The sequence below is a fragment of the Melozone crissalis genome, unplaced genomic scaffold, assembly GCF_028551555.1.
Source record: "Melozone crissalis strain CALT ecotype California unplaced genomic scaffold, PUWL_Pcris_2 ptg000019l_1, whole genome shotgun sequence".
In the NCBI taxonomy this organism is placed as follows: domain Eukaryota; kingdom Metazoa; phylum Chordata; class Aves; order Passeriformes; family Passerellidae; genus Melozone; species Melozone crissalis.
Genome location: NW_026535797.1, coordinates 12,792,165 through 12,815,564, shown reverse-complemented (window position 1 = coordinate 12,815,564; position 23,400 = coordinate 12,792,165). Strand labels below are relative to the sequence as shown.

The 23,400-nt window shown below is 43.9% G+C and overlaps 1 protein-coding gene across 1 annotated transcript in view; it reads right to left on the bottom strand.

The window, feature by feature from the left end:
* The window catches only part of NT5C2 (5'-nucleotidase, cytosolic II), a 58,484-nt gene extending 35,263 nt beyond the window's left edge, over positions 1-23,221 (bottom strand). Inside the window, exons 1-2 of the mRNA XM_054276581.1 lie at positions 23,151-23,221; positions 5,423-5,543 (exon numbers count right to left, since the gene is read on the bottom strand). Coding sequence (XP_054132556.1) covers positions 5,423-5,523 — 101 coding nt within the window. The 5' untranslated portion in view covers positions 5,524-5,543; positions 23,151-23,221. The remainder of the gene's footprint in view (positions 1-5,422; positions 5,544-23,150) is intronic.
* Positions 23,222-23,400: the final 179 nt, after the last annotated feature.

The window sequence follows — 23,400 nt, the reverse complement described above, 5'->3', positions numbered from 1 at the left end:
CTTGTGTCACTGCATGACATTGTAGTTCTGGTCTCAGGTGATTTCCACCAGCAGCAGCAAACTTCCCCACTGACCTTATTTACCTGGTACAAAGCATGTGAGCAATCTAAAGATGACACTACCATATCACCCAAATGTCTCATCTTTGGGTGCTGCGTGTTTTGGTAGCTGTCTTAGAGAAGAAATAAATTGCTTTAAATTTTTTAAACCAATGAAATTGTTCTTTGCTAAGTCCTGCCTGTTTGGCAGTCATTCCATATACTATTTTTTATCATACCATTTTGGTTTTATTTTTTAATTACAGATTTTTAGAATTATATTTTATTCCTTCTTCAACCAAAGATGAAAATTTTGAATATTTGTAATTGCATTTAGAGATAGTATTTGGGCTTGAGATAACTTTAGGGGATGAAATTGCATCAGATAGGGGAAACAAAAGAAGGGCATAAAATTTTCCTGGCCACTTCTAGTAACATTTCCAATGCCCCACAATTTCACAAGTCTAACTGTCCTTGCACAGTGATAGTGACATTAAACTGGAAAATCCAGTAATGACTGGATTCAAAGCCTGATGAGGCTGTATCCAGAAACACAGCTATGAGCACTTCCCTCTGATTCTGCAGCAATCAGATGCAAAGAGAGAACCTTGGCCATTTCTGTTTTCATTGTTTGGGTTTTCTTCCCAGGCAACAGCAAAGTGCCAAGAAGCTCACATATGGATTCCAGCCCAAAATAACACTTGTCTGCTCCCCGAAACTATTAGAGCTAAGGATCATGGGACATTTACAATGTAATTTCTTCATTATTTATTTGGCAAGTGGTGTGCTTTTTTGTAAACTCACCCATTCTACGGACTGGACACACTCCCCCTCCCTCCTCCAGTGTCTAAAGCACTAAACAAAGCAGAGAGGGCCACAGGCTGCCCTCTGTCACACCCATGCCACCACACAGGTCCCAGGGGACACCAGGACAGACCATGGCCAGCAGAGCCTCCAGAGCTGCCCAGCACATGGGAACACCACACATGGCCTGCCCTGTTGTGTTCCATGCAAAGAGCACTTTCAGACTGCTAAAGATTTGTTCTGGTTTTCCACCTCAGTGAACTGATCATTTTGAAGGGACTTTAAATATAACCACCTAAACAGATGGACAGTTTCAAGTCTCACAGCCTTGTTTATACAGCATTTCCACCTGTTTGCAATCACTGATGATCCAGTAACAATTAAATAAAGAAACAAGATTAGCAGTGAATAGCCCAGAGTCCACAAATTTAAACAAGCTAAAGTACATCTTTAATCCATGAAATCAAAACAACCAATTGGCAATCCTTTTGCTTTGTCATTATTAAAGCATATACTAGTTTTAAATCCAGAATCTCAGTGTATAGTAACAGCTAAAATCACTTATATCACCACCATAAGGTGCTCTGAAAGCAAACTGAAGTACAAAACTATGAAGCAACTTACTTAATACTCTACCAGCAGTCAGCAGGAGAATTAGGATTAGGAATCATGTTGCCACACACCCTGCACCAGCCAGTAAACAAGAGAGCAAGAAAAAACCCCAACAGTTAAAACAACAACAGAAACCCCACATTCAGGATGAGAAGTCTCAAATTATTCTAGTGCAAAATGGTAGAAGCGTCCCAAAGCCAGTATATTTAACAAAAAGGCCATTTCAGCCTTACTGCTCTGTTAAGCCAAAACCACAGATAAATAAATATAAGTGCAAATACCTGTTTCCTGGATCTTGGTAACTGTCAGTAACAAGAGTGGATGGAACACCAACTTTTTCCATTATTTGCTTTAACTAGATGGGGTTGCTATTTAAACCCTAAAGAGCTATGTGAGATAATCCAGAGGGTGCCTAGAAGTGCTCACTCCAAGTTAAAAAATAGACACTAGGGCAGTTTGGTGGCTCAGAGTCAACCTAGTTCTTGCCTAATTACAATCCCATTAAATGACAGTGCTCCTCCAGAAAAGTGATCTGGAGATTATCCTCTACCCGGAAAAGTCAACAAGCAGCACACGAGGGAGGCGGCCTCACCACCACAAACACCAGGTAAAAGCCTCCCAAGAACTGCACATCCATTTTATTTCTGAATTAAAATCTGTGTTGCCAACAGCACAGTAATGCAGTATCCTCTTACCAGTGACCTCTGCTAGAGAATGAGTAACACGCAGTTTGCATATTAATTCATCCTCAGACCTCACCTCCGACAGGCGCCAGCAGCGTTGTGTAACAAGGTCTGACAGCAACACCAGCCAACCAAGAGCTTTCATCAAAGTTGGCAGAAATTCCCTGAAGATAAAACCCCACCACTTCTCCTCCCCAACAGATTTTTCTGATTCTATAGCTACAAAAGTTTGATTCTGAACATTCTTGCCCATGGCATTCAGATATGATTACGATATAGTCATAATACTCTGAGTCAGTATGCACTACACCAGTTAAACCAGTCTCAACTGGGACTTCTGCCAACAATTATTATATGTTGAATATCCATCCATCAATTATGATACAATTAGAAGTGCAGCACCTGAAAAAACACATTCCAAGTAAGAATGACCACCGTAAACTATAACTATTAGAGTGGTATCTTCAGAGATAATTTTTTAAAAGTTTTTTTAAAGTTTCATGGCCACAAGAACATTTATATATTTTTTAAGGTAAATTATTTTGCTTTTGCAAACTTTTCCCCTTATTTTGTCTGAATTCATTTACAATTCAAGCGTATCAAATCTGGTGTACTTCATGAGAACAATAATGATTGGCCTAGGTATCTCCACTAGGATTTAAGTAAGCACGAAGCAAACAAACAGTGAAACAAGTTTTTTAAATTTCACACTTCAGAAAACTAAGAATGCCTAGCAGCATTTAGAAAATCTGCTGAATTTGAGCTCAACTAGGCTTTCAACACAGGTAACAAAAGCTAGTCCCACCTAATCTCATCTGTAAATGTGGTGTAGCAGCCAAGCTGCTCCAGCCTTTCAGATTGGGCCCATAAAATAACTTTGACCAGCTTTAAGGTAACAAAAATATAATAGGTTTAAATGCAATGTTCTTATTGGTTTTGTTTCTAAGTCACTTTAGATTTATGTTTTCAAGAATCTTTCCTTTAGCTGCTGGAGTAAGGAAAAAAAAAAAAAAGAGACAGAAAAAAAAAGAAGAAAGAGAAAATAATCTCGACAATGACACCATGTATTTTCTATTTCTCTTTTTCATAAAATTTGCAGTGCTTCCGCAAAGAAGCAGAAGAGAGTCAGAGCATACCTGGACCTTAGTGAAACAAATTCACATCCTACAACTCTTGGCTGTGACCAGCACATGTATTCTGCATATAAAGCATTAATAAAACACTAAAAAATATAATATCAAACACCAAGGGGAAATAACTTCAGTCATACTTTATCATGTCAGGTTTGCACTTTTTAAAGTAACATCACATCTGTTAACACTACGGCCATGAAAAGTACCAGAAATAGAAATCTGACAACACTGCCTCTGGAATGAGGTTGTTTCAGATTCTCACAATACTGGATTATCAAAATAACTCCCATGAAACTGGTATACCAAAGCCATTAATAGCACAGATTTATACTACAGTCTTGGCATCAGGTTCTCTCATTCTCTCCCATTCCCTCCCTCTCTCTCCCTTTGAAAGAGGATAGCAATTCCAAAACAAAAACGTGCCTCTCCTTAATATTGTGCCTCCCTAGTATTTCCAATGTTGTGCTTCCTATGAAAATCTGAGATGCTAGCAGCATTTCTGCTCAGTATGTTTTGCCTAAGACATTTCTAGATGCTACAAACCTGTACCTAAACTTTACCACAGACTAATTTTGGGCCACCAGATCCCAGCTCCTAGTGGGAAGCCCTCCTTTATGTGACTGCACTCCCATTTTCCATAAGGAAATTCTTTCTGAAAGTAACGATTTCTTACACAAGTAAGGGTAAATATCATGAGGATTTGAACGTATGAACTCTTAAAGACAAGCACGGCTTCCTTTGGGTCCTGTACAACATTTAGCAAACTGTCAGCACCTAAACATAACAAACATTAAGGAAATACTTAGAAAAAAATATAGGTATGACTCTGACTTGACTTATATCAATCTGAATCAGGAGTAACACAGCTGAAGTTTTAAATAAATTTATGACACAAAGGTAAACCTGTCAATGACTGCAACAAGGTGAAGATTTTTTGACAGGGAATGGTATAAAATCTCTCTCTTCTTACATGCTATATATAGTTACATTCATTAAATGTAACTGTATCTGTCCATATCTGACAGACCAGCTGACAGAGAGATTCAAATAATGCCACCACTTAGGACACGTTGCTCAAACATATTCACTGGAAATTGGAAAGCTTTGGAAATGCATCACAGGATCCATCACTTAGCCCTGGACACTGCAACTTGCACAACCTGGCCAATCATATGATGCACTGAGGCATTTTTCTGAAATTAGATTCCATTTGGAGAATCAAAGGATATCTAACACTTCCAAAACACTTCCCCAGAAATACCACCAATGTGAATCACAAATGCAACGTGGCATTTAAGCAAGAGGTTAAGTGTTTCTGTTTCTACATCAGACATACATTTCCCCTTCTGCTGAATATCGTCTCATCATCACACTGTATGACTTCTCAAAATAACGAAGCTAAACTTTGAAGATACACCTCCCACAAACAGAATACTGACAATTACTAGATACTGTTGTTTTTAACTCTGTAGCAGTCCAGACATCTGATAAGGATACAGACTTCATCCCACTTTTATGCTCTATGCTTGGAACCTTGAGAGCTGTGGCCTAAATTCTTGGATCGGCCAAACCTCCAATGGGATCTTGTAAAAACAACCTAGTGCCTGCAGTTTGATTCTCAAACTATAAACTGAGAGTGATAACATTCCTTTTATTTTGAACTCTGATGGTTTTAGGTACACCTAACAGTGAAAAGGCTGGGCCCTTGCCTAGTGCTCCTGCATGCTCCTGTGGTCACACAGTTAATCACACTAGGTGTAATTCTCAAACAATTTCTGATGCCATTTGATTTCTTCCTTACTCATGTTTGTGCATTCCAGTGTCTAAGGCTCTACTCTCCCAGTATGCACTGCAATAATTATTACAAAACCTCTGCCACTGATTATTTATTGACTTGAAAGCTTCTATCCAAAATCTGACTTTAATTAATCTTTTGACTGCAATAAGAAGCACATCATCACTCACTCTAGTACATGCATCTCAACTCAGAGTTTTGCAAACTCCTGCAGGCCAGTACTGTGCCATCTTCTAAGCCCTCTTCTATCAACTTCTACAAGGAAGGTAAGAACAACCTTCCTGTTTTACTAACAAGGCAAAATCCCCAAGAAAAGTGGGGTTTATGTTCAGTTTTGGAGCTCCAGGGACGCCTTACCGGTGATAGGCTTCCCGGCGGTATTTTTTCAGAGCGTGCCCATCCATGTTCGCAGGGAGATCTGCTGCATTCTGCAGTCGGTCGCTCCATGAGGTTGTCATCTTCAAATGCTTACTTATTTCTGAAAGAGATAGAAAAGAAAAGCTTGCTTAAGCTCAAAGTTTGTTTTGCCAGGTACTCTGCAAGACTTCCTGAGTGGCCCGACCTGAGTATGCAGGTCAAGTAAGATGCTGCTCTTTGAGATGTTAAAACAGAGAGCTGGGAACACTGTTTTATATGGCTGCAAAGACATTCCTATCTATTGTGGTGAAAAATGCCTTTATAAACAGAGACCTTGTTTTCATTGCTGAAAAGGGGTATTTTTTGATGCTAGAGTTACCAATATGCATTACCTGTACGTGATAGAAAATCCTCAATACATGAGATAAATTCAGCAGTGTAAACCGTACAAGCCCCACTGGGACTGACCTTGCCACTTCTACCATGGAGTGAAAACAAAGAGCCTTGTCCCTGGCCATTTGATCTCTAAGCAAAGACAAAGCTTCAAACTGATGCTAAATTAGCAGAAACAATTGGAAGGAAAGTAGAAAGATGATCCTTTGTCCTCTGCAGGTCAGACACATTCAGGCAGAGCAAGAACGCACTGCAAACCTGTAACCTGAGCAATGCAAATATTCACCAGCAGATCCTCACAAACACGAGCACCCCTTCTCAAGTGCTGGCTGTCACCACCCAACCACAGACAGTCCTTCTCATCAGGAGGGCCCTGCTATGAGGAAAGAGAGGCACCTTTCCCAATTTTGTTATTAGCACGCCTGGTGTAACCTACACAACTGCTGGAGTGCAGGTCTTGGCTTGTTTGCTCTTCTTAAAAGAAACAAAAACACCCACAAACTGCATGGGTAATGATATAGCAACCACATCTGGATACCTCTAAAATATGACTGCATTCATTTTACAGGAGGGAATTTAATGATTCCAGTGAAGTAGAGAGCAGAGTAAGTGTTCAAAACCAGTGCTAGAAGTCACAGCGCTCTCAGTGTCACATGCATGCCCCTCAAGGATATGTGTATAATTTCTTCATTTTAAATTCTATTAAATAGCAACAGTTCCAATTGTCACAGCACTTCTTAGTATATTTACCTACAATCTGCTGGTCATAAACATCAGAGAGTACAAGCCCTTGCTGTACTCAGAGAGCAGACAGCGCGTCTGTAAAAAATACGTTCCTCCTCCTCCTCCAGCATTCTCCCAGTTACTATAACCAAGGTTTACAAATGCATCTTCTGCCACATCCAAAAGGTCACCAAATCCAGGCCCTGGCAGGCAGCCCAAGAGACTGCATGCCACTGCTGAGAGCTCTCCCCCCGAATTCCCTGCCACACACCCAGGAGAGGAGGTCACCACAGCGAGAGGCTGACGGGCCATTCCAGCCAGCCACAGCTTCCACAACAGGGCATGCAGGGAGAATCAGCTTCCAAAATAGCCCCAGCCACAGCCACCAAGGGCTTTACAAGCAATTACCAGCTATCTATTTGAGCCGTGCCCAAAGGCAGACAGAAGGCACACAGGACACAGAAGTGAACGCCCCTCGGGCACCGACCTGCTCCCATTTCACTGGGAAGGGAGAGGGAGGGCACTGCCTGCAGCAAGGCTGCTCAGGGACAGTAGGGCTGCTCAGGCGAGGAGCAGTGCTCCTGCAAGGGTCACAGACCCAGCCAAGGCTTGCAGCAGAGGGAGTGAGCTGGGAACACCCCAAGTCTGCAAACTACAGTAAGGGCTTGTGCTCTCTGAGGGTGGAAAGCAGCTGCTCCATGGACATTCCAAGATGGTCCAGATCATCACCACCTTGGTCTATTTTGAAGCTACTAGCCTAGAACTCCAGATGTGGGTCCAAGAGACACACTCATTGAAGGCCTCTAAAAGGCACATTAAAAAGCTCTGAAAAGACTCTTGCATGGCTAGCCTTAGGACTGTTAGACAGCTCTGGGTCTAGGTCTTCCAAACAAGTTCAAGTCCAAGCTTCCTGCTGTTTAGAAGGGCTACACCACTCTGCTCACCCAGCCAGACACACAGCAAGATTCAAACATTTACACCCACAGACTATGCCAGAGACATCGTGTTCTGCCAGCCTCTTCCCATTTCCTCTGCTTCCATCCCCACACCAGCACATCACATGCTGACACAGGTACTGGGCTAGGACTGCTTCCAGAGGCCATCCATGCCAGGCAGTACACACTGACAGCATCCTACAAAATATCCTCAAATCCAGATGGCAGAAGAATTTTAGTAGGCTACCTTTGTAAAATCCATTCTAATATAAGGAATCAGTGAAGCAGTTTGAGCTCCTATGTGATGAAATCCTCCTGTACAGTATGAGAAACCAGACAGCATCATTTCATGTGTGTTGGGATTCAAAAAGCTGAGACTTGAGGAAGCCACAAAAATCTGAGTTTCCATAATTAAGCAAAGAAGGCCTGACTTATTTTAATAATCCAGCAGTATTTTGCTGTAGATGCAATCAACACAGTTTGCAGGCACAACAAGGTTTGTAGACAGAGACAGTATCTTTTATTAGACCAACTGGTATGGCTGGAAAAAATAGGCTCTTGGGTACACAAGCTTGCAAGTTTTCAAATTCTAAAGGTTCTTCTAATGAAAAATATTACCTCTACCATCAGGCTTTGCCTTGATTTATTAAAATATTTCTTCTAATGTTCACATAGCATTAAGTAGCAAAAAAATATGCTGAAGGTTTCTATTACACGTACTCAAAGGCAGGCTTACAGCTTAGCAGGCTCCACTGACACTGTGACAACAGCTTGCTGCCCTGAAACAAAACAGTGACAACTGACAAAATATATTGCGAGGGACCTTTGCCATCCCAAAGTCTTACTCATGCAAAAAGCCTCACAGACTTCACTGAAATTGTTCTGTGCTTCAAAGGCATAAAAACAGCCTGCTTGCGTGGGTAAGAAACCTGGGACCTGGTTCCTGAATACAAATTCCCTCTTCCAAATAGAGAGGAAAAATAGGAAGGACAGAATCACTCCATACACTTGTGAGCCACTGGAATAAACATCTAAGAGAGCAGGCAGACAGTTGGGCAGGGTTCTCAACTCCAAGCAACTGAAATATGATGCATCTTTCTTTAGTTACAAATCTATTTTTGAAATCAATAATCTGTAAATAGCTTCACATAAAAATAGAAATCTTTACATAGATAAAGCCTGTCAGAACACATCCCCATAATTTATTGCAAACATGCTCCTTGCTTGTGCTGTCTTAATTAAACATCTGATAGCATTTATGGTACAGGATTCCTTTTGAAAAGGTATTTAAATCTCAGCTGCAAAGCTTTGATACAGAGTTGTTGCCCAGTACATATGCTTTGGTCCAAAAGAACGTGAGATTTTTAGCATATATTTTGAATTAAGTCCATTTGTCAGATTTTAGATGATTTAAAGTATTATCCATAGTGTATTCTTTCAAACAAAAGAAATATAAATTAAATAAAATGTTCCAAAGCATTTGCCTTCAAGTTTTACTATTACTTTTTAAATCTTTTTCAGGCAGCCAATAGTTACAAATTTCTGCACCTGATAAATCCGACATGTTCATGCTAAATGCACTGATTGCCTCTCTTTTTTATTTTTCTGAGTTCATCTCGACACTTTGATGATGCAGTGCCAAATCAGAGGCACAAACACTAAAACAGAGATGAACAAAACTCTGGTGACAATCCCACAGTTTCCAGGATATTCTCCGAGAGCTTACACAGCCGAAAACAAAAGCATCCCTAGCAGGAGGCAAGGTTGTAGCGTACTCACACTGACTCACCGTGCTCTACATCTGCCTCTGCTCACACATCCATACCTTGGCAGCACAGCCCACACACGGACGTGCACGGTGGAGAGCGAGCAGAGGGAAAATCCCCACGCCCAGGGCCCTCAGGAGCTCAGCAGCTCACTGTCGAGCCGGAGCTGTGGGAGGACAGACGAGTCTGTGACACCCCTGCCAAGCCTGGAGCAGCTCCTGGCTCCCGGCTGCAGCGCTGCTCCATCTCAAAGTGCTCTGTGGGGTCTCAGCAAGGGAGCAGCAAACCACCCTAAAATCCTAAATTCCTGCAAAAAGCAAAGGGAGCAGGAATAGGGCTGGTTTGTTGGTGACTCATGTCGAATTCCTGGTCTGGGTCATGACAAAGCCTCACGAATAGGGCAGGGGAGGGGAAAAGCGACATCTTCTGCAGCTTAGGGGACTGTCCATGTAAGGGTGGTTAGGAAAAGCAAGTGACTCACTTTCTAGGAGCAGTCCACTCCCTCCACTGAGGGCAGAAGTAGCCTGCACCTTGATCAGGCTAGGCACTTGGGACAGCGAGCACTGCAGGAGGTGAAATCCACCCAGGTTAGCATCACACCTCCTGATCCTCTGGGAGGGACAGCGAAAGGTGGCCAGGATTGTGTCATCCCCCTCAATGGCACCTCCCAGTGCCACCGTGCCAGCAGGGGCTGGGCAGGCTCCTGGCCTCACCAGGAGTGCCATTCTCACACCTGCCATCCCAAAGCACTCCGCCAGCTCCCACTCACATAATGCATTTAGTCAGCTAGGGACAGCAAGGCCCAGTGAAGGTAATAACACACAGCAAGTGGGAAGCAAATGCAGAAGCACTAATTCCTCAGTCCCTGTGCAAAAACTCACTCTGAGTTCCTAGTGCTGTCAGGATAAATCACAGATACACTGCATGTTCCTAGCACAGTATACTTTTACACAAATTCAAATTTCAATACTTAGCATCAACTGGCAGACACAGAGAGGCCACCCTGTACTCAGAAGCCACAGAGCAGCAGGCTTCTGATGGGCTCCAAGACACAGGGGTTGCATGGATGCATGGATGCCAAATGATGCTCTGATTTTATTCTGAACTGCAGCTCTACACACTAGCTGTAAGTTCACATAGCTCCTTCCATCTCCCCCACAGCCCTGGGATGACAATTCAAACCACTCTTGTCTTTCACTGCCAACACTTCTGTTTGATGGCCAAAGGCAAACTGTTTCCAAAAGGTGTTTTTAATTAGCAGTGCTTTCAGAAAATTAACATGTCCATGATTTGAGAGATAAGCAATGATGCTTGTAAATTGTCTAAATCAGAAAATTGACCTTTTTTCCCTCCCTTCCTTGGGCCTAAAGTTAAATTCTTCACTTGAAGATCTTCCACTTCTGTGTGGTTGCCTATCTGACAGCAAGGCTTCACGTTCATTATGGCAGGACGGGCAAAACACATCCTTCATATGAGAAAATTAAATTACTTCCAAGAGACACTTCAAAGCGTACTCTCACCTCATGGTAATTGAGGTTGGCTTTAAGCAGGATAATTCTGTATACTGATTACAGGGTATTAAAGAGGTAGAGAGCTGCTGTTAAGAACCTGTTAAGGTTAACCACAGATGTGCAGTGAGCTTACAGGTGCCACCTGTGGTATCCAAAGATCCACTGGATTACATTAGATTGATAACGCTCCCCTTGCTCCATGGATCACACTAAACCTCCTAGCTCCAAGCATACTGGCTCTGACTCTTCCTACAGGAAGGGGGTAGCAGTTGCTCTTGGACACCACCACAGGGCTTACATCATGAAGCTGCTTTTTCAAGAGTGTGCTTTTGGTGAAATTGGTAAAGCATTCCTAGCTATACATTCATTTGACTATGGTCTGACTGGTAGACAATGGTAACTCATGGACTACTTCTGAATGAATAAGATATCAGAAAAGAGAATTCTACTCATCCCATTTATTATGGGATTTGATCTAATTTCAGGCTGAATTTTATGTGCTTTGAAGCCAGATGCTAAAGTAACATCTGTGTATCAAATACACTGTAAAATATATTTAACAAAATCCTGCTTATGTTACATGGATTTTTAAATCAGAATTTTTCTACTGACAACCATACCCACAGAGTGGCTCTGCATTTCCTAGAGCTCCAGCAATACTACATGACCTCAATGCATTAGGTCCTAAAACCCAGAAATATATTAATTTGGAGTTTCTTCTCGTGCCCATCCATTTCTATCCAAGGAGTTCTATTCTTTCAGGAATTCCAAGCAGCACTAGTTCATTAAAATATTTTAAGTATTATTTAATTATCATCAATGTTATGGATGGTTAGAATAGAATTTGGAAAACTATGAAATCTGCATTGCAACTCTGAGGAGCAAACCTGAAATCTGACCCTTCCTGAGACCATGAGACCATCCATTCTCCTCATCTATCTGCAGATTAGTTTAATGCCTTGAAACAGGAGCTCTATTCTCCAGTGAGCTCATAACTGTATTTTCTACATTCTATACACCTCGTGCGTCTCACTGTCTCTTCCAGAACTACCATTTTAGTTATTTCCAATTTACTGCTTTTTACATAAAGAATTTGTTAGAGGTAATGCTATTTTTTCCACTTCTCTAACTCCAGTGTGCCCTGCTCTCCCAGCACTAGAAAAAAAAGAAGGATCATACTTAAGGAATGCAAGACTTGGTCCAGAAGCACAAGAGCTACGTCACAGAGAAGAATTAGCAAACATGAGCTCTCAAAGAAATGCTGCAGCTGCAGGTCAAATCTGATCCTTGGGTGTACAAGACTACCAAGCAGAACTCCGTGTCTCTCTCTGTCACTGACACAAACTGCTGGAAAACTGTCTTCAGCTGGCTGTTCCCATTCGGAAAGGAATGCACTGAGAAAGGAATAAAGCTGTGAGAGAGAGTAAGGCTGGAGTGGAAGGCTGCCAGTGTACAAAGAGCAGCTCTGCAGGTGATTTGAAAATGGTCTAGAGGCATTTGCACACAAGCAAGCAGCCTGAATGTGGAGGGTTCTCAGTCTAGCAATAACAGAACAAGACCTCATGACTGGAAGTTAAATTAATCAACCAACACAAAAATATTAACAGAGAGGAGAGACAGCTATGAAAAAACAAATTTCTGAAATCATCATCAGAGGGCTCTTAATGAAGTATGTGGGTGTTTCAATCAGCCTTTTTTTTTTCACAGAGTCAAGAATTAATGCAGAAAAGTCAAACAGCCTGAGCTATACAGCAGGTCAGTCAAACTGAGTATTATGCCTTCCTCACTTTATACCCCAATACCTCAGTGGATATGAGGCTGAGATACAACCAGCATTCAAAAGAAACCTCCAGAGAGTGGTTTTACACAGACAGAAGGTGAATGGATAAATAAAAGCTCTTCTGAGCCAACACCAATATAAACCATGCACCAATGTAAACCATGCATCCCAAACTCTCCTCCTTGGGAAAAGGCCCTCAACAGCCTGCAGCAACCTCTGCCACAGAGGTTCCCAAACTGCTGTCCAACTGAGCACCTGCCAAAGGCAAGCATGGACCTGGCTACAAAGATGTTCTCACTGCCTTTTGTTTCCAGCTGTTAAATTCCAGCAAGAAACACGTAACATAATTCAAATACTTGACTCACATTGTTTTTCCCATTAGCAATTGCTCTGGTTGCCCAGAGTCTAGGGAGATTAAAAACAAGAGATTAATTTGATCCCTTTGCTGTAATACAGCTCACCCTACAGAAACTATTCATAGTTTATTTTTTTTAAATATTTATCAGACTTCCCATATATTTGATTTAGCTGAAAAATTGGGCAGTAAACTTTGATGCCAATGCTCACCACAACAGGAATTCAATGTTTGAATGACACCTGCAAATACTTTATTTGCTACACAGATGAAGCCTGACAGCGTGCCAGCCAAGCTGTAGGTTAACATAAAGATCACAAAAGGCAGAAATGTCAGCATGGAAGTATACACACTGAGTTCTGCTAATCAGAAAGGGAAGTCAAGATAATTTTTTTTTATTCCAACTCTTTTTTTTTTACATCAGAACAATGTGCTGGCAAGAACAGACAAATGTAATCCCTGGTACTCAGAAGACAGAGCACTTCCCCATTCTCTATGGGAACTGCCAGTTTCCCTTCCCTTGTCACCCCTAGGTAGCACCACTGATGTTCAGCCCGTTCAAGGGTCTATTCCCACCTCAGGGCAGCTGAACACCGTGAGAGTCACAGCTCCCAAAGGGAAGAACAGGATGAGACATGCCCTCCCCAGGGAGAGAGCTGGGAAGCCACCCTGCCACATAGCAATTTCAAACCCAGGAGCAACTGCCACTCTAACCTGCTATTAAGGATTATACAACAGGAGCTCTTCTGGCAGCAGATCAGAGTGTCCCAAAACAATGATGCTTTTTATTAGATTCCACAGCGTTTTGGGAAGCAAATGCAGATCTAACAGGCCTTTCCAGAAGCATGACAGCAACTGACAAAGTATTTGAGATACACAGCTGGGCTCAGTGGCACAGCCATTCTGAGAGCATGCAACCAGGACAGCTTGGATAAAGCAAACAGCCAAAAGTTCACTTAGGACATTTTTATTGTCTTTCCTTACTGACTGAGCTTACTGGCAAAAACCCCCTCGTCTCTGATGATCACATCCCTGCTTCATTAATATTTCAAGGCAAAAGCAAAGATACTGAAACTTCATTCTAGCTTTTTTCTAGTCTTGAAAAAGAAGAAGGATGATTTTTTAGAGACAGTTGAACCCTCTTCCATGCAGGATGGGCCCTCTCTACACATTTATGGGCTCCATAACCAGATGTGACAGCAGAATCAGCATCTGAACCATCTCTGCAGACTGGAAATACAAACTCACATCTCCCTCCAGCCTCAGCAGAAAGGTTTCCCTGCTCAGCCCTGGTGAGGAGAGCCAACTGGCTGCTCAGCCTGAGTCCCAGGGCTCCAGACACAGCACTCGCCAAGGGACACGCTGCTGAGTAAAGAACTGGGGAACACTGGCTCCTCCTTCATTAAAAAAGGGACTGAAAATAAACACTGAGATCAACAGCTGAAAACAATCCAATAATTCTGAGAACTGCTCTGTCAAAACCAGTGAGAACTTTCCCTGCTAAGAGTTTTTTTTTTCCAATGCCATTCCCTTCTCCTCCCACCTTCTTTAAGGAAAAAGCTGACCAAATGCTCATACACTAACCTGGTCTCTCTTCTTTTTGAGAACTTACCCAACAGTAAGAGACAGATCTTTGACAAATAAACCCATCTTTCAAAAAACCAAATGACTGTGGAACTGTGCCAGACATAGAATAATACCCAGCAAAGCCACGGAGCTCATACACAAAACTCAGCCAATTTTCAACTTGCTATTTGTTCACAAAACCCAAACCAAAATAACGAAAGTCCTGAGCTGTAAAGGGCACTGTGAAAATAAACACAGGATAATTTAGTAAGGAGGATCCTGATTCTCTGCTATCCTAACACACAGGGTTCCAGACACATACCAGCCTAATACAGACTTCACAGGCTTCCTGCTTTCATCCATAGAATGGTTGCCCACCTCCCTTCCAAGAGGCTTCCCTGAGGCTGATCCAGCCTTTCAGGTGAGCACACCCTGTGTGCAGGCTCAGCTCATTGAAATCGACCCTGGGCTGGCTCTCATCTCTCCTGAAGTGCTCACAAAGGCCAGAAGTAGAAATTCCCCTTGATCTGTGCTCCTCCTAGTTCAGTACCTACAGGTACCCCTGCCCTGCAACCTGCACCACACAAAAGTCCTCTTTCTCCCCAAATGAGAGGCTGGCTGGTACCTAGCACTCACCATGGAGATCACAAAGGGAAGTACCCAGAACCTGCCCTGCACTCTGCTCTCAGCAGGCAGCAGCCCCCTGCTGATGTGAAACAAGCCACACAGACCGAGCAAGCACAAAGAGGGAACACTGGGGAACCTGAACACTGCACAGTGCTTTGAAGTGCTCTTACTCTGTGAAGCTCCCCCCATCCCATAAGGAGAACAATTCATTACTTTTCTGACCTGTTTTTTTAATCAGAGGCAAATATAGTAATTATAGTCTGCCTGATTACAAACGAAATTACAAATCTGTCCTAAGGGCACAGTACTGTCCCCATCTAGATGCTATCAGCCCCCAAATCTCATTTCATCTTGACCCATGTGTAGTACCGAGGCACCACTACAGGAAACTCTACAAGTAAATTAATTTTACAAATACTTTCTTTGCAGTATACACAAGCTCTTACAAAAGACTGCTAATTTGTACAGTTTTTGTTAAGCATCCTATGTGACTAAATTCATCAGTAAAATAACTGAATATCTATGATGACTTTGAGCTCTTGCTAGGTTTCTGGCTTCTCTTTGATAACCTAACTGACTCAGCTTTATCAAGTGATTCCAAAGACCTACATTAAACCGTTTTGCAACTGAATCAACCTCTTTTCTTTGGAAACTTCTTACTATCTGTCCAAGCAAAACACAAACCACTAAGTTAATTTGGGGAAACAGTCACCTTTCCATGGGCTGTTCAGTTCCCTAGGTTTTAATATTAAATCAATCCTGCTGACACAGGAGCCTGTTCCCTGGCAAGAGCAGAGGAGGACACAGAGTGTTGTCTCTGCATTTGTCCCAGCATAAGCAGTTCTCAGAAGGGACAAAATGAAGTGACAGATCTACTACATCAGCTGCAAACTGGAAGAAACCTAAGAGCCTGAAAGGTGAGAGAACATTAACAAACAGCTAAGAAGGCATCATCAGCACATCCCTGTTATTCCAAACCTGAGCTGAGAGTTCCCAACACTGAACCTTCCTTCTGGCCAGGACTTCTCTCTTCAAGGAATCTCAAGTACCTTGTCAATGTAGACTTGCAGATGGATTCAACAGTGCAGTCTTGTCCTGCTGCAGATGAGCACACAGTTTGGATCCCCTGGGTTTTGAGACACCTTTACAAACATCTGTCCCTAGCAGAGCAGTATGAAAGCCCTGACTCACCCAGAACTCCTTTTTCAGCGTGTTACCTGAGCTAGCGTAGCCACTAGAAAAAAGAGCTGACCCCACGCCCAGCCAGCACAAAGCCTCCTCCTGATTGCTTTCAAATCAGCAAATGAAAAACCCCCAGCCTTGCTTTGAGCGTCACAACACGGGAACACAGTTCTCTGCATGTTCTAACCTTTCCAATATTTGTTCCTGACCCCACCAGTACACATTGATTTATGAGGCCTCACAGTGAGTTTTATTACTGTCTTTGTTAATATCTACTCTCTACATGTCTGTGAAGAAAAATGAGTGGTAGATGAGTAAAACACTGTTAGTTTTTCATCATCTGTTCCCTCCTGATTGCTCAAGTTTAGCAAGCAGAGTATTTTGGCCTTGGCTCATAAAACTGGCAGTGCAATATTGAAAGAGAAGTTAAACCACATGTAAAACAAGAGGTTAAGAACCTACCTAATCTCTTATCACAAGAAAAAAAAAAGGAAAGGTTAGATTGCAAATGTGTTTTAATTAACTCTTAGAAAGGCTGCAGTGTTATTCTCATCAGATGTGGAAAAGTCCCCAAATTATTGATGGACACTTCACCTCAGATCACAGCAAGTAAAACTCTTTCCAGTTTTTTTTTTTTTGTTAACAAAGGTAAGCAGTGGGGAAATGCAGGATCCCCAAACACTGAAAGACTCAAGATAGGCTGACCTGCTCTTAAACATCACTGATGCACCAACTGATAACTGCGGCATGGAGCGGAAAATGAAATTTGACTCCTGCCTCAGTTTCCAAACAGCAGAACTAACAGATGATTTACCAGTCTGGCTTGCCTCTATGCTAAATTCCTCTTTCCAGCTTCACTCAGCCACTGGTATTCAATGATGAGAAAGCTACAGGAACTAAACTGGAAGAGCAGTTTCCAGGGCCAGTCTCGAGTTAACTGATGCTCAGAGCACCTGCAATTTGTCGTCACCTGATCTGTTTTTTCCTTTAGGGAATGAACCGATCCTGACCTAAAAGAAAATGCAGAGAGTAACATGAGAGTAACACTAGGAACTGAACAAGCAATAAAACAGAAATAATTATGTAGCTACTATGGGCATCTGTTCTTAAAAGCTCTCAGGGAATACTGCATAGAGTGTCAGAAAGGACATGATTTAAGAGGACATTTGGGACCACATTTTACAGCCCTTTCCTGTGACTTCAAAGGCCACATACATCTTTGCATAGTCTTGAAATGAAATTGCTGTGTAACATCCAAAAAGATCAGAGAGAAACATCTGAAATACTTTTGCCAACATGTTTAGCTATTCCTTTGGGGGGAAAAAAGGTATCTTGGAGACAGAGAAAGCAAACAAAATCAACATTAAAAGATTATTTATTTTTTATTGTAACTGTTCTATTTACTGACTTCCAAAATTACCTATGCCTGCCCTTTGCTAGCACTTATTCTTAGATGTTGTTATTGGTAATTGCCGTGTTATGATTACAAAGCTCTGGCATAAACCTCAGACCTCTTTTGGGTTTCTAAGAGCAGAATATTCACATGCTCTTCTCTGACCTCATGTTCCTAATTATTCACTGTGCATGCCTATATGTAACTCACCACCAAGTGAATTAACCCAAACACCAGCAGATTTCAGCTAGTCTAGAGAACTCACAGTGCTTTATGCTAGATTTTATCTTCAGCCTTCTGAATTTACCTTCCCTTACAGGTTACTTTACAAACTGACTACAAAGTTTCCCTTGTTATACACCATGGCCAGACACACTGCATTTGATGCAAATGCCAAGAGGAGCCTGGTCCAAGCAGTAAAGTATGAGCTGATTCCCATCCACAGCTAACATTCTCCAAAGGAGATAAGGAATGCTGATTTCAGCAGCAAACACTGCCTGAATAGTGCAGTCAAACACTTCCTCCTGGGCCTGATGGACACAGCTGGGATGCAGCTGCTCCTACCACAGCAGTGCAGGCAGCAGCTGCTGCCAGGGAAAAGGCAGCAGCTCACACAAGAGGAGGACAACCCTCCCAGAAGGGCTCACAATCCAGATCTGGCCACCACAACTGCCACAACTGGACCACCCCAGTTGGAAAATATTTTGGGGAAGAGTACCTTCCTGGACAGTTCAATGAGAAGTTACTTCATTAAAATCTAGCAAGAATGTGTCTTAAGAGTTTTATCTATTATGCCGATGTTAACAGGGAGAACTACAAGGCCTGGGTCAAAGCCAGCTAATCCAAAGGCCCACTCTTAAATACACAGTGGACAACTACTCTACCTCAGAGCCTCCTGCAGAAATATTTACAGGAACTTTCTGGTTTATCCCTTCCTCTGAACCAACTCTGCCAAGCAAGGTTCAATGGTAATCTTGTAGTAAGCATACAAGCAAAATAGCAAGTCTTTGAAAACATCTGAAACATAGCTAGGAGCTGTGAATACTTCATAACTAAATTAAGCTAAGTTTGGACCACAAAATGACTTCAAGGAGCTTTTGTTTTTAAATAAATCACTTGTGGTGAAAAGAGCTGGAATGGCAGTTATAGCGACAACCACAACCTCCTTCTTATTTACAGGCTGGGTACAACAGGAGCTGCACTAGAGCACGTTGTTCTGCACATCTGTTTCTACTAACTTCACTCTGGAGCCACCTTCCAATCTCAGAAGAATCACATCTCCTTGGACCTCCCTTTCTCCTTCCACCCACCTACAGAAGCTCTGCCCACACATTTTTCAGTTTCAAAAGAGAAGCCAACAGGTTTCAGTCCCAGCATCATTACTGTAGGTGTCTCATTACTGTGGCTCCTGCTCTCCACAGCTGATGGACTCACACCTTTGCAGAACTTAAGTCACTTTGAGCTGGTATGATGCACAGGGTAAGAACTCACTTGTTTTCTTCCTTGGTTGTTAAGAGAAGCATGCAGATGATCACAGTGGGTCTCCAACCGCCCCAGTTTAGTCAGAATGGTGTCTCTAGTGAAACCACCAAAAAAGGGCTGACTGTGCTGGCAAATCCCACAGCAGGTATTCATGCCCAGAGGGTAAGTTAAGATCACCAGCAAGCCACAAGATTAAGCTCTACCATGCTGTACCAGACTTGAAAAAGTGACAGGACTTAAGAGTTCTGGCACACAGCCACTCACTGCTCCTATGTCTGGGGACCCACCTGTCCAGGAAATAAGAGCAAATGTGCTTTTGACTGTAGAGTGTGGTGCACACACAGTTACACATTCAGGTAATAACAGACTGCTGTGGGTTTTTTAGGCTGAATTACTCAGGGTCCCTCCTCGATCTCATACTGCCACATAAAAAATGTATTTCTCCTAATATGGCTTCATACAGGCAGGTCTCCCCAGCACCTTTTTAGCCCTGCAAACACATGCATTAGACTTAGTGACTACATTTATGTAGGCAGGTCTAGATTATCAACTGCTTACAGTGGCTACCTTAAAAACCGATGCAATTTTTTCCAAATGTTGGTTAAGGTCTGTTTACTATACATAAAGTTCTATTTATTGTATATGCTGGATTCTCTCTGCAGTTGTGTCAAAGAAGCAGATTCATGTTACACACATGATCTCTGTGCAGAGTGAACAGTCCCAGGTTTTAGGAACCATTCCAGTTAGTAAGTCATCATGATTAAAAAACAAAATACAGTTCATTGCTACAAGCACCATAATCATGACACAGTAATTTCTTTAATATCACAAAACAGACATTTTAAAATAGGAAATATTTATATCAATGTGCTTTTCAAATATACTCATAAATAATAAGATTCAGCACAGAATAGCCAACTCTTGAAGACTCAGATTGTGGCCATTTCAAATAACAATACAAATGATATTTGTGCTGCTGACACTAAATAAACAAGATTTTAAAAGTAGATGCAGTACAGAAAATAAGTGAGGAATTCCCATGCACTGACTTGGAAACATCTCTTCCCAATTACATCCCAAAGAGCCAGGCCAGGCTTTCCCTCCTGGGCACATTCTGTTCAGTTTCCTCTCACTGCTGAAGAAGCCACAGCTGTTTTCTGTCAGGACACCCAGTGTTCGTGGGCCACCCCCAGGCAGGGATGTGGGGCAGAGCAGGCGCTGTGAGCTCATCCCAAGGCACAGCACCCAGGGTGTGCCCTGCTGGGTACAGCCCTACCCTCAGTTTCCCTTGGTGGAGCCAGCTGCCCTGCTCTCCTCATGGCTTTGCAAAGGAGTGTTTCCTACCCTGAGGTGACTGGTTACCGAGGTGTTCTTTCCAAGGAGTGAAGACAAGGCACAGGCCTGCAGAACAGCGAGCCAGTTCCTATGACAACTTTCCACTGCAGCCTGGCTGGAGACCATTAATCCACTTTCCCCAGGCCAAGCAGCTTCTCCGTGGTAACGCTGCTCTGTGTAGGATTGTCACCAGTGCCCAAGCAATGGCAAATTTCATGGTACTGAACCACCACAGCACCACCTCCAGAGCACTCCCTAACGCAAAATGCCCACAGAACGATGGGTTCACTGAGTGTGACTGCAACTCTGTCTCTTGCTCAAGGTTTTCAGGGAAGAGTTGTGGTCAGCCCTTCTTCCTGCACCTCCTGGCAAGTCAGTATCTACAATTCCTGCAGGATTCAAAGGCTGCAGACCCTCTCAGCTTGTCCTGGAGCACCAGACCTGCTCTGCAGCCAGCCTGTGCCATCCCCAGATAACAGCTCACACTGCAACAGCTCACCCACCCACCCATCACTTTTCCACAAGCATTATTTTATTAAGCTGAACTGCAAGTAAGAGTAATGATGGGATTAAATAAAGCTATCTGTTTTTTCAATACGCATCATTTAAACACTGTATTCTAAGAGTTTGCTTCCCTTCTTCCAATGCAAAAATAATACACTTGTATATTTTTGAAGGAAATAAACCACTCCTTTCAGTGTTCCCCAAAAAGCACAATACCACAATGTTTACCAGTAAACACCAGACTAAGCTGTCTGTTTAAAAAAATCAATCCCCTGAAAGTTAAAAAAAGTCTAGGATAAATATTTCTAGTGATTTTAATAAGGGTCTATTAGCTTTCTCTTCAAGTTATATTAGGAATCAAACATGACAAGGAGTGACAGTTCTAGGGGGATATTATTATCATCATCGTTACGATGATTAAAAATTGCCTACGAACTGAAAATCTGCTTGGGAAAGTTTCAGCCTGAGTCTGATTTTCACTAGCGTACATCCCAGAATCATCGTATAACACTACTGCTACCAGCGCAAATATACTAACGGGCTGCTAATTTCAAACCTCAGCTGAAAACATCTCTCCCATTCTTACAGCTTTTCTCCCCATTTCTCTCTGCAATTGTACTTGATTCAATGGAGCATTCTAAGCGCAGTTCGGTGGTGCATTTGCCATACAATTTGTTTGAATGACGCTGTACAGAGTAAAGGTTGTATTGTGCTATATAATGCAACCACGACTATGCTTGAACAAACCCCAACTGCTATTAATCAAACCAGCAGGTTCCTGAACGATCCTTTGGACTCTGGACTAATGGCAATAGATTATTTTAAATAGCAGGTCCACTCAAAAATATGTTTAGGTTGACACGGGCTGACAGGGACAGTGGCAGACTTCCTGAGCTAAGCTGATTGATTTGCATGTAAAGCACTGGGGTTTTTGCTCACTGCTGGAACCACAAATTCAGCACTTGAACCGAAGATCAAAATGCAGTTTTGCGTTTTCTTTCTGGTTTTCAGCGAAACCACGCAGCACTAGTGACAAATGAGTATTTGGACCAATACATTTCAGCTGGTGACAATGTTACTCTAAACTGACGGGGAGACGTTTTTAAGTGACTACTTAGAGAGTATTTCGCAATCTTTGATGTTCAAACAATAAATCTTACAGAGCTAAAAGAAATATTTTAGAACATGAGCGATTATGGCTTGGGAGGAATGTTCTCAAGACCACGTCAAAGAGGAGCCTTAACATCCAGCTTGGCAGCCTTTAGAAACACTAGCAAGGGAATAAACTTGAGCGTTTCATAATCTCGGTGGTTCCAGGAATTTTCAAAACTGCCTGTGCTACAAGAAGCAGTACTGTCGTATAAAGTCATCTGGTCTATCAGAGAACCAGTGTAGGTTTGTTTCCATCATACATTTTGCAACATTATTTTTGGCATGCAAGGAGGGATTAAAAAAAAAAAAAAAGAGTAAGCAAAATGCGAGGAAAGCAACCTTGCACTGGTTTGTTTTATTTATTTATTTACTTGGTGCCTCGCTCCTGGCTTTGGGTTATCAGCTCCAGCCTGACACAGCCGGACTGCCAGGAGCAACTCGAACGGAGCAGAGCGGAGCGGAGCGGTGACAGCGAGCCCCCGCCCCGAGCCCCGGCTGCCCGGCCCCGCGCCGCTCGCTCCGCGCCTCTCCCGGCCGGGCGGCCGCCGCCCCGGGGAGCCCTGCGGGCGGGAAGGCGCCGCCGGGACTCTCCGCTCCACGTGGGGCGGAAGGAAAGCGGACACGGAGGCACCGGGTGCCGGCCCCGGCCCTGCTCACACACACCGTGCCCGGGGCTCGGCCGGCGGAGCGGGCACGGAATCGCCGCCCTGTCACGGCCGGGGGCAGCTCGGGGGGCTGAGGCACGGCCCGGGGCTGCCTCGCCCGGGGCGGGACGGGGCAGCGGCGGGTGCCGGGGCAGGGCGGAGCAGCGGCGGGCGCTGTCCCGGGGGTCTCCCCGCGCCGCCCCAGCCCCAGCCCCGGCCGCGGGCTCGGCACCCCCCTCACCGGGGCGCGCGCCCGAGGGAGGGGGCGCTGCCTCCCCCGCCGCCCGCCCCAGCGGCCCCCGGCGCGCACCCGCCCCGCGCGCGCTCCCGCCCCTCGCGCGCTCCCCGCACCCGCCGCGCGCGCCCGCGGCCGCTCTCACCTCGCGCCGCGCTCGGGTGGAACTGCCCCGCACCAACTGCCGCAGCGCCCGCGCCGCCCGCACTGCGCAGGCGCCGCCCGCGCCCCGCCCCGCCCGGCGGCAGGGAGCGCGGGCAGTGTGCGAGCCCCGCGCCGGCCGCATGGGCCGCGGCCCAGGGAGCGTCGGCAAAGTGCCGAACCGGCAGCGAGCGTGACGGGAGTGCGGGCCGGACCCCGTGAGGGACACACTGCGGGAGCTCGGTCTGGAGAAG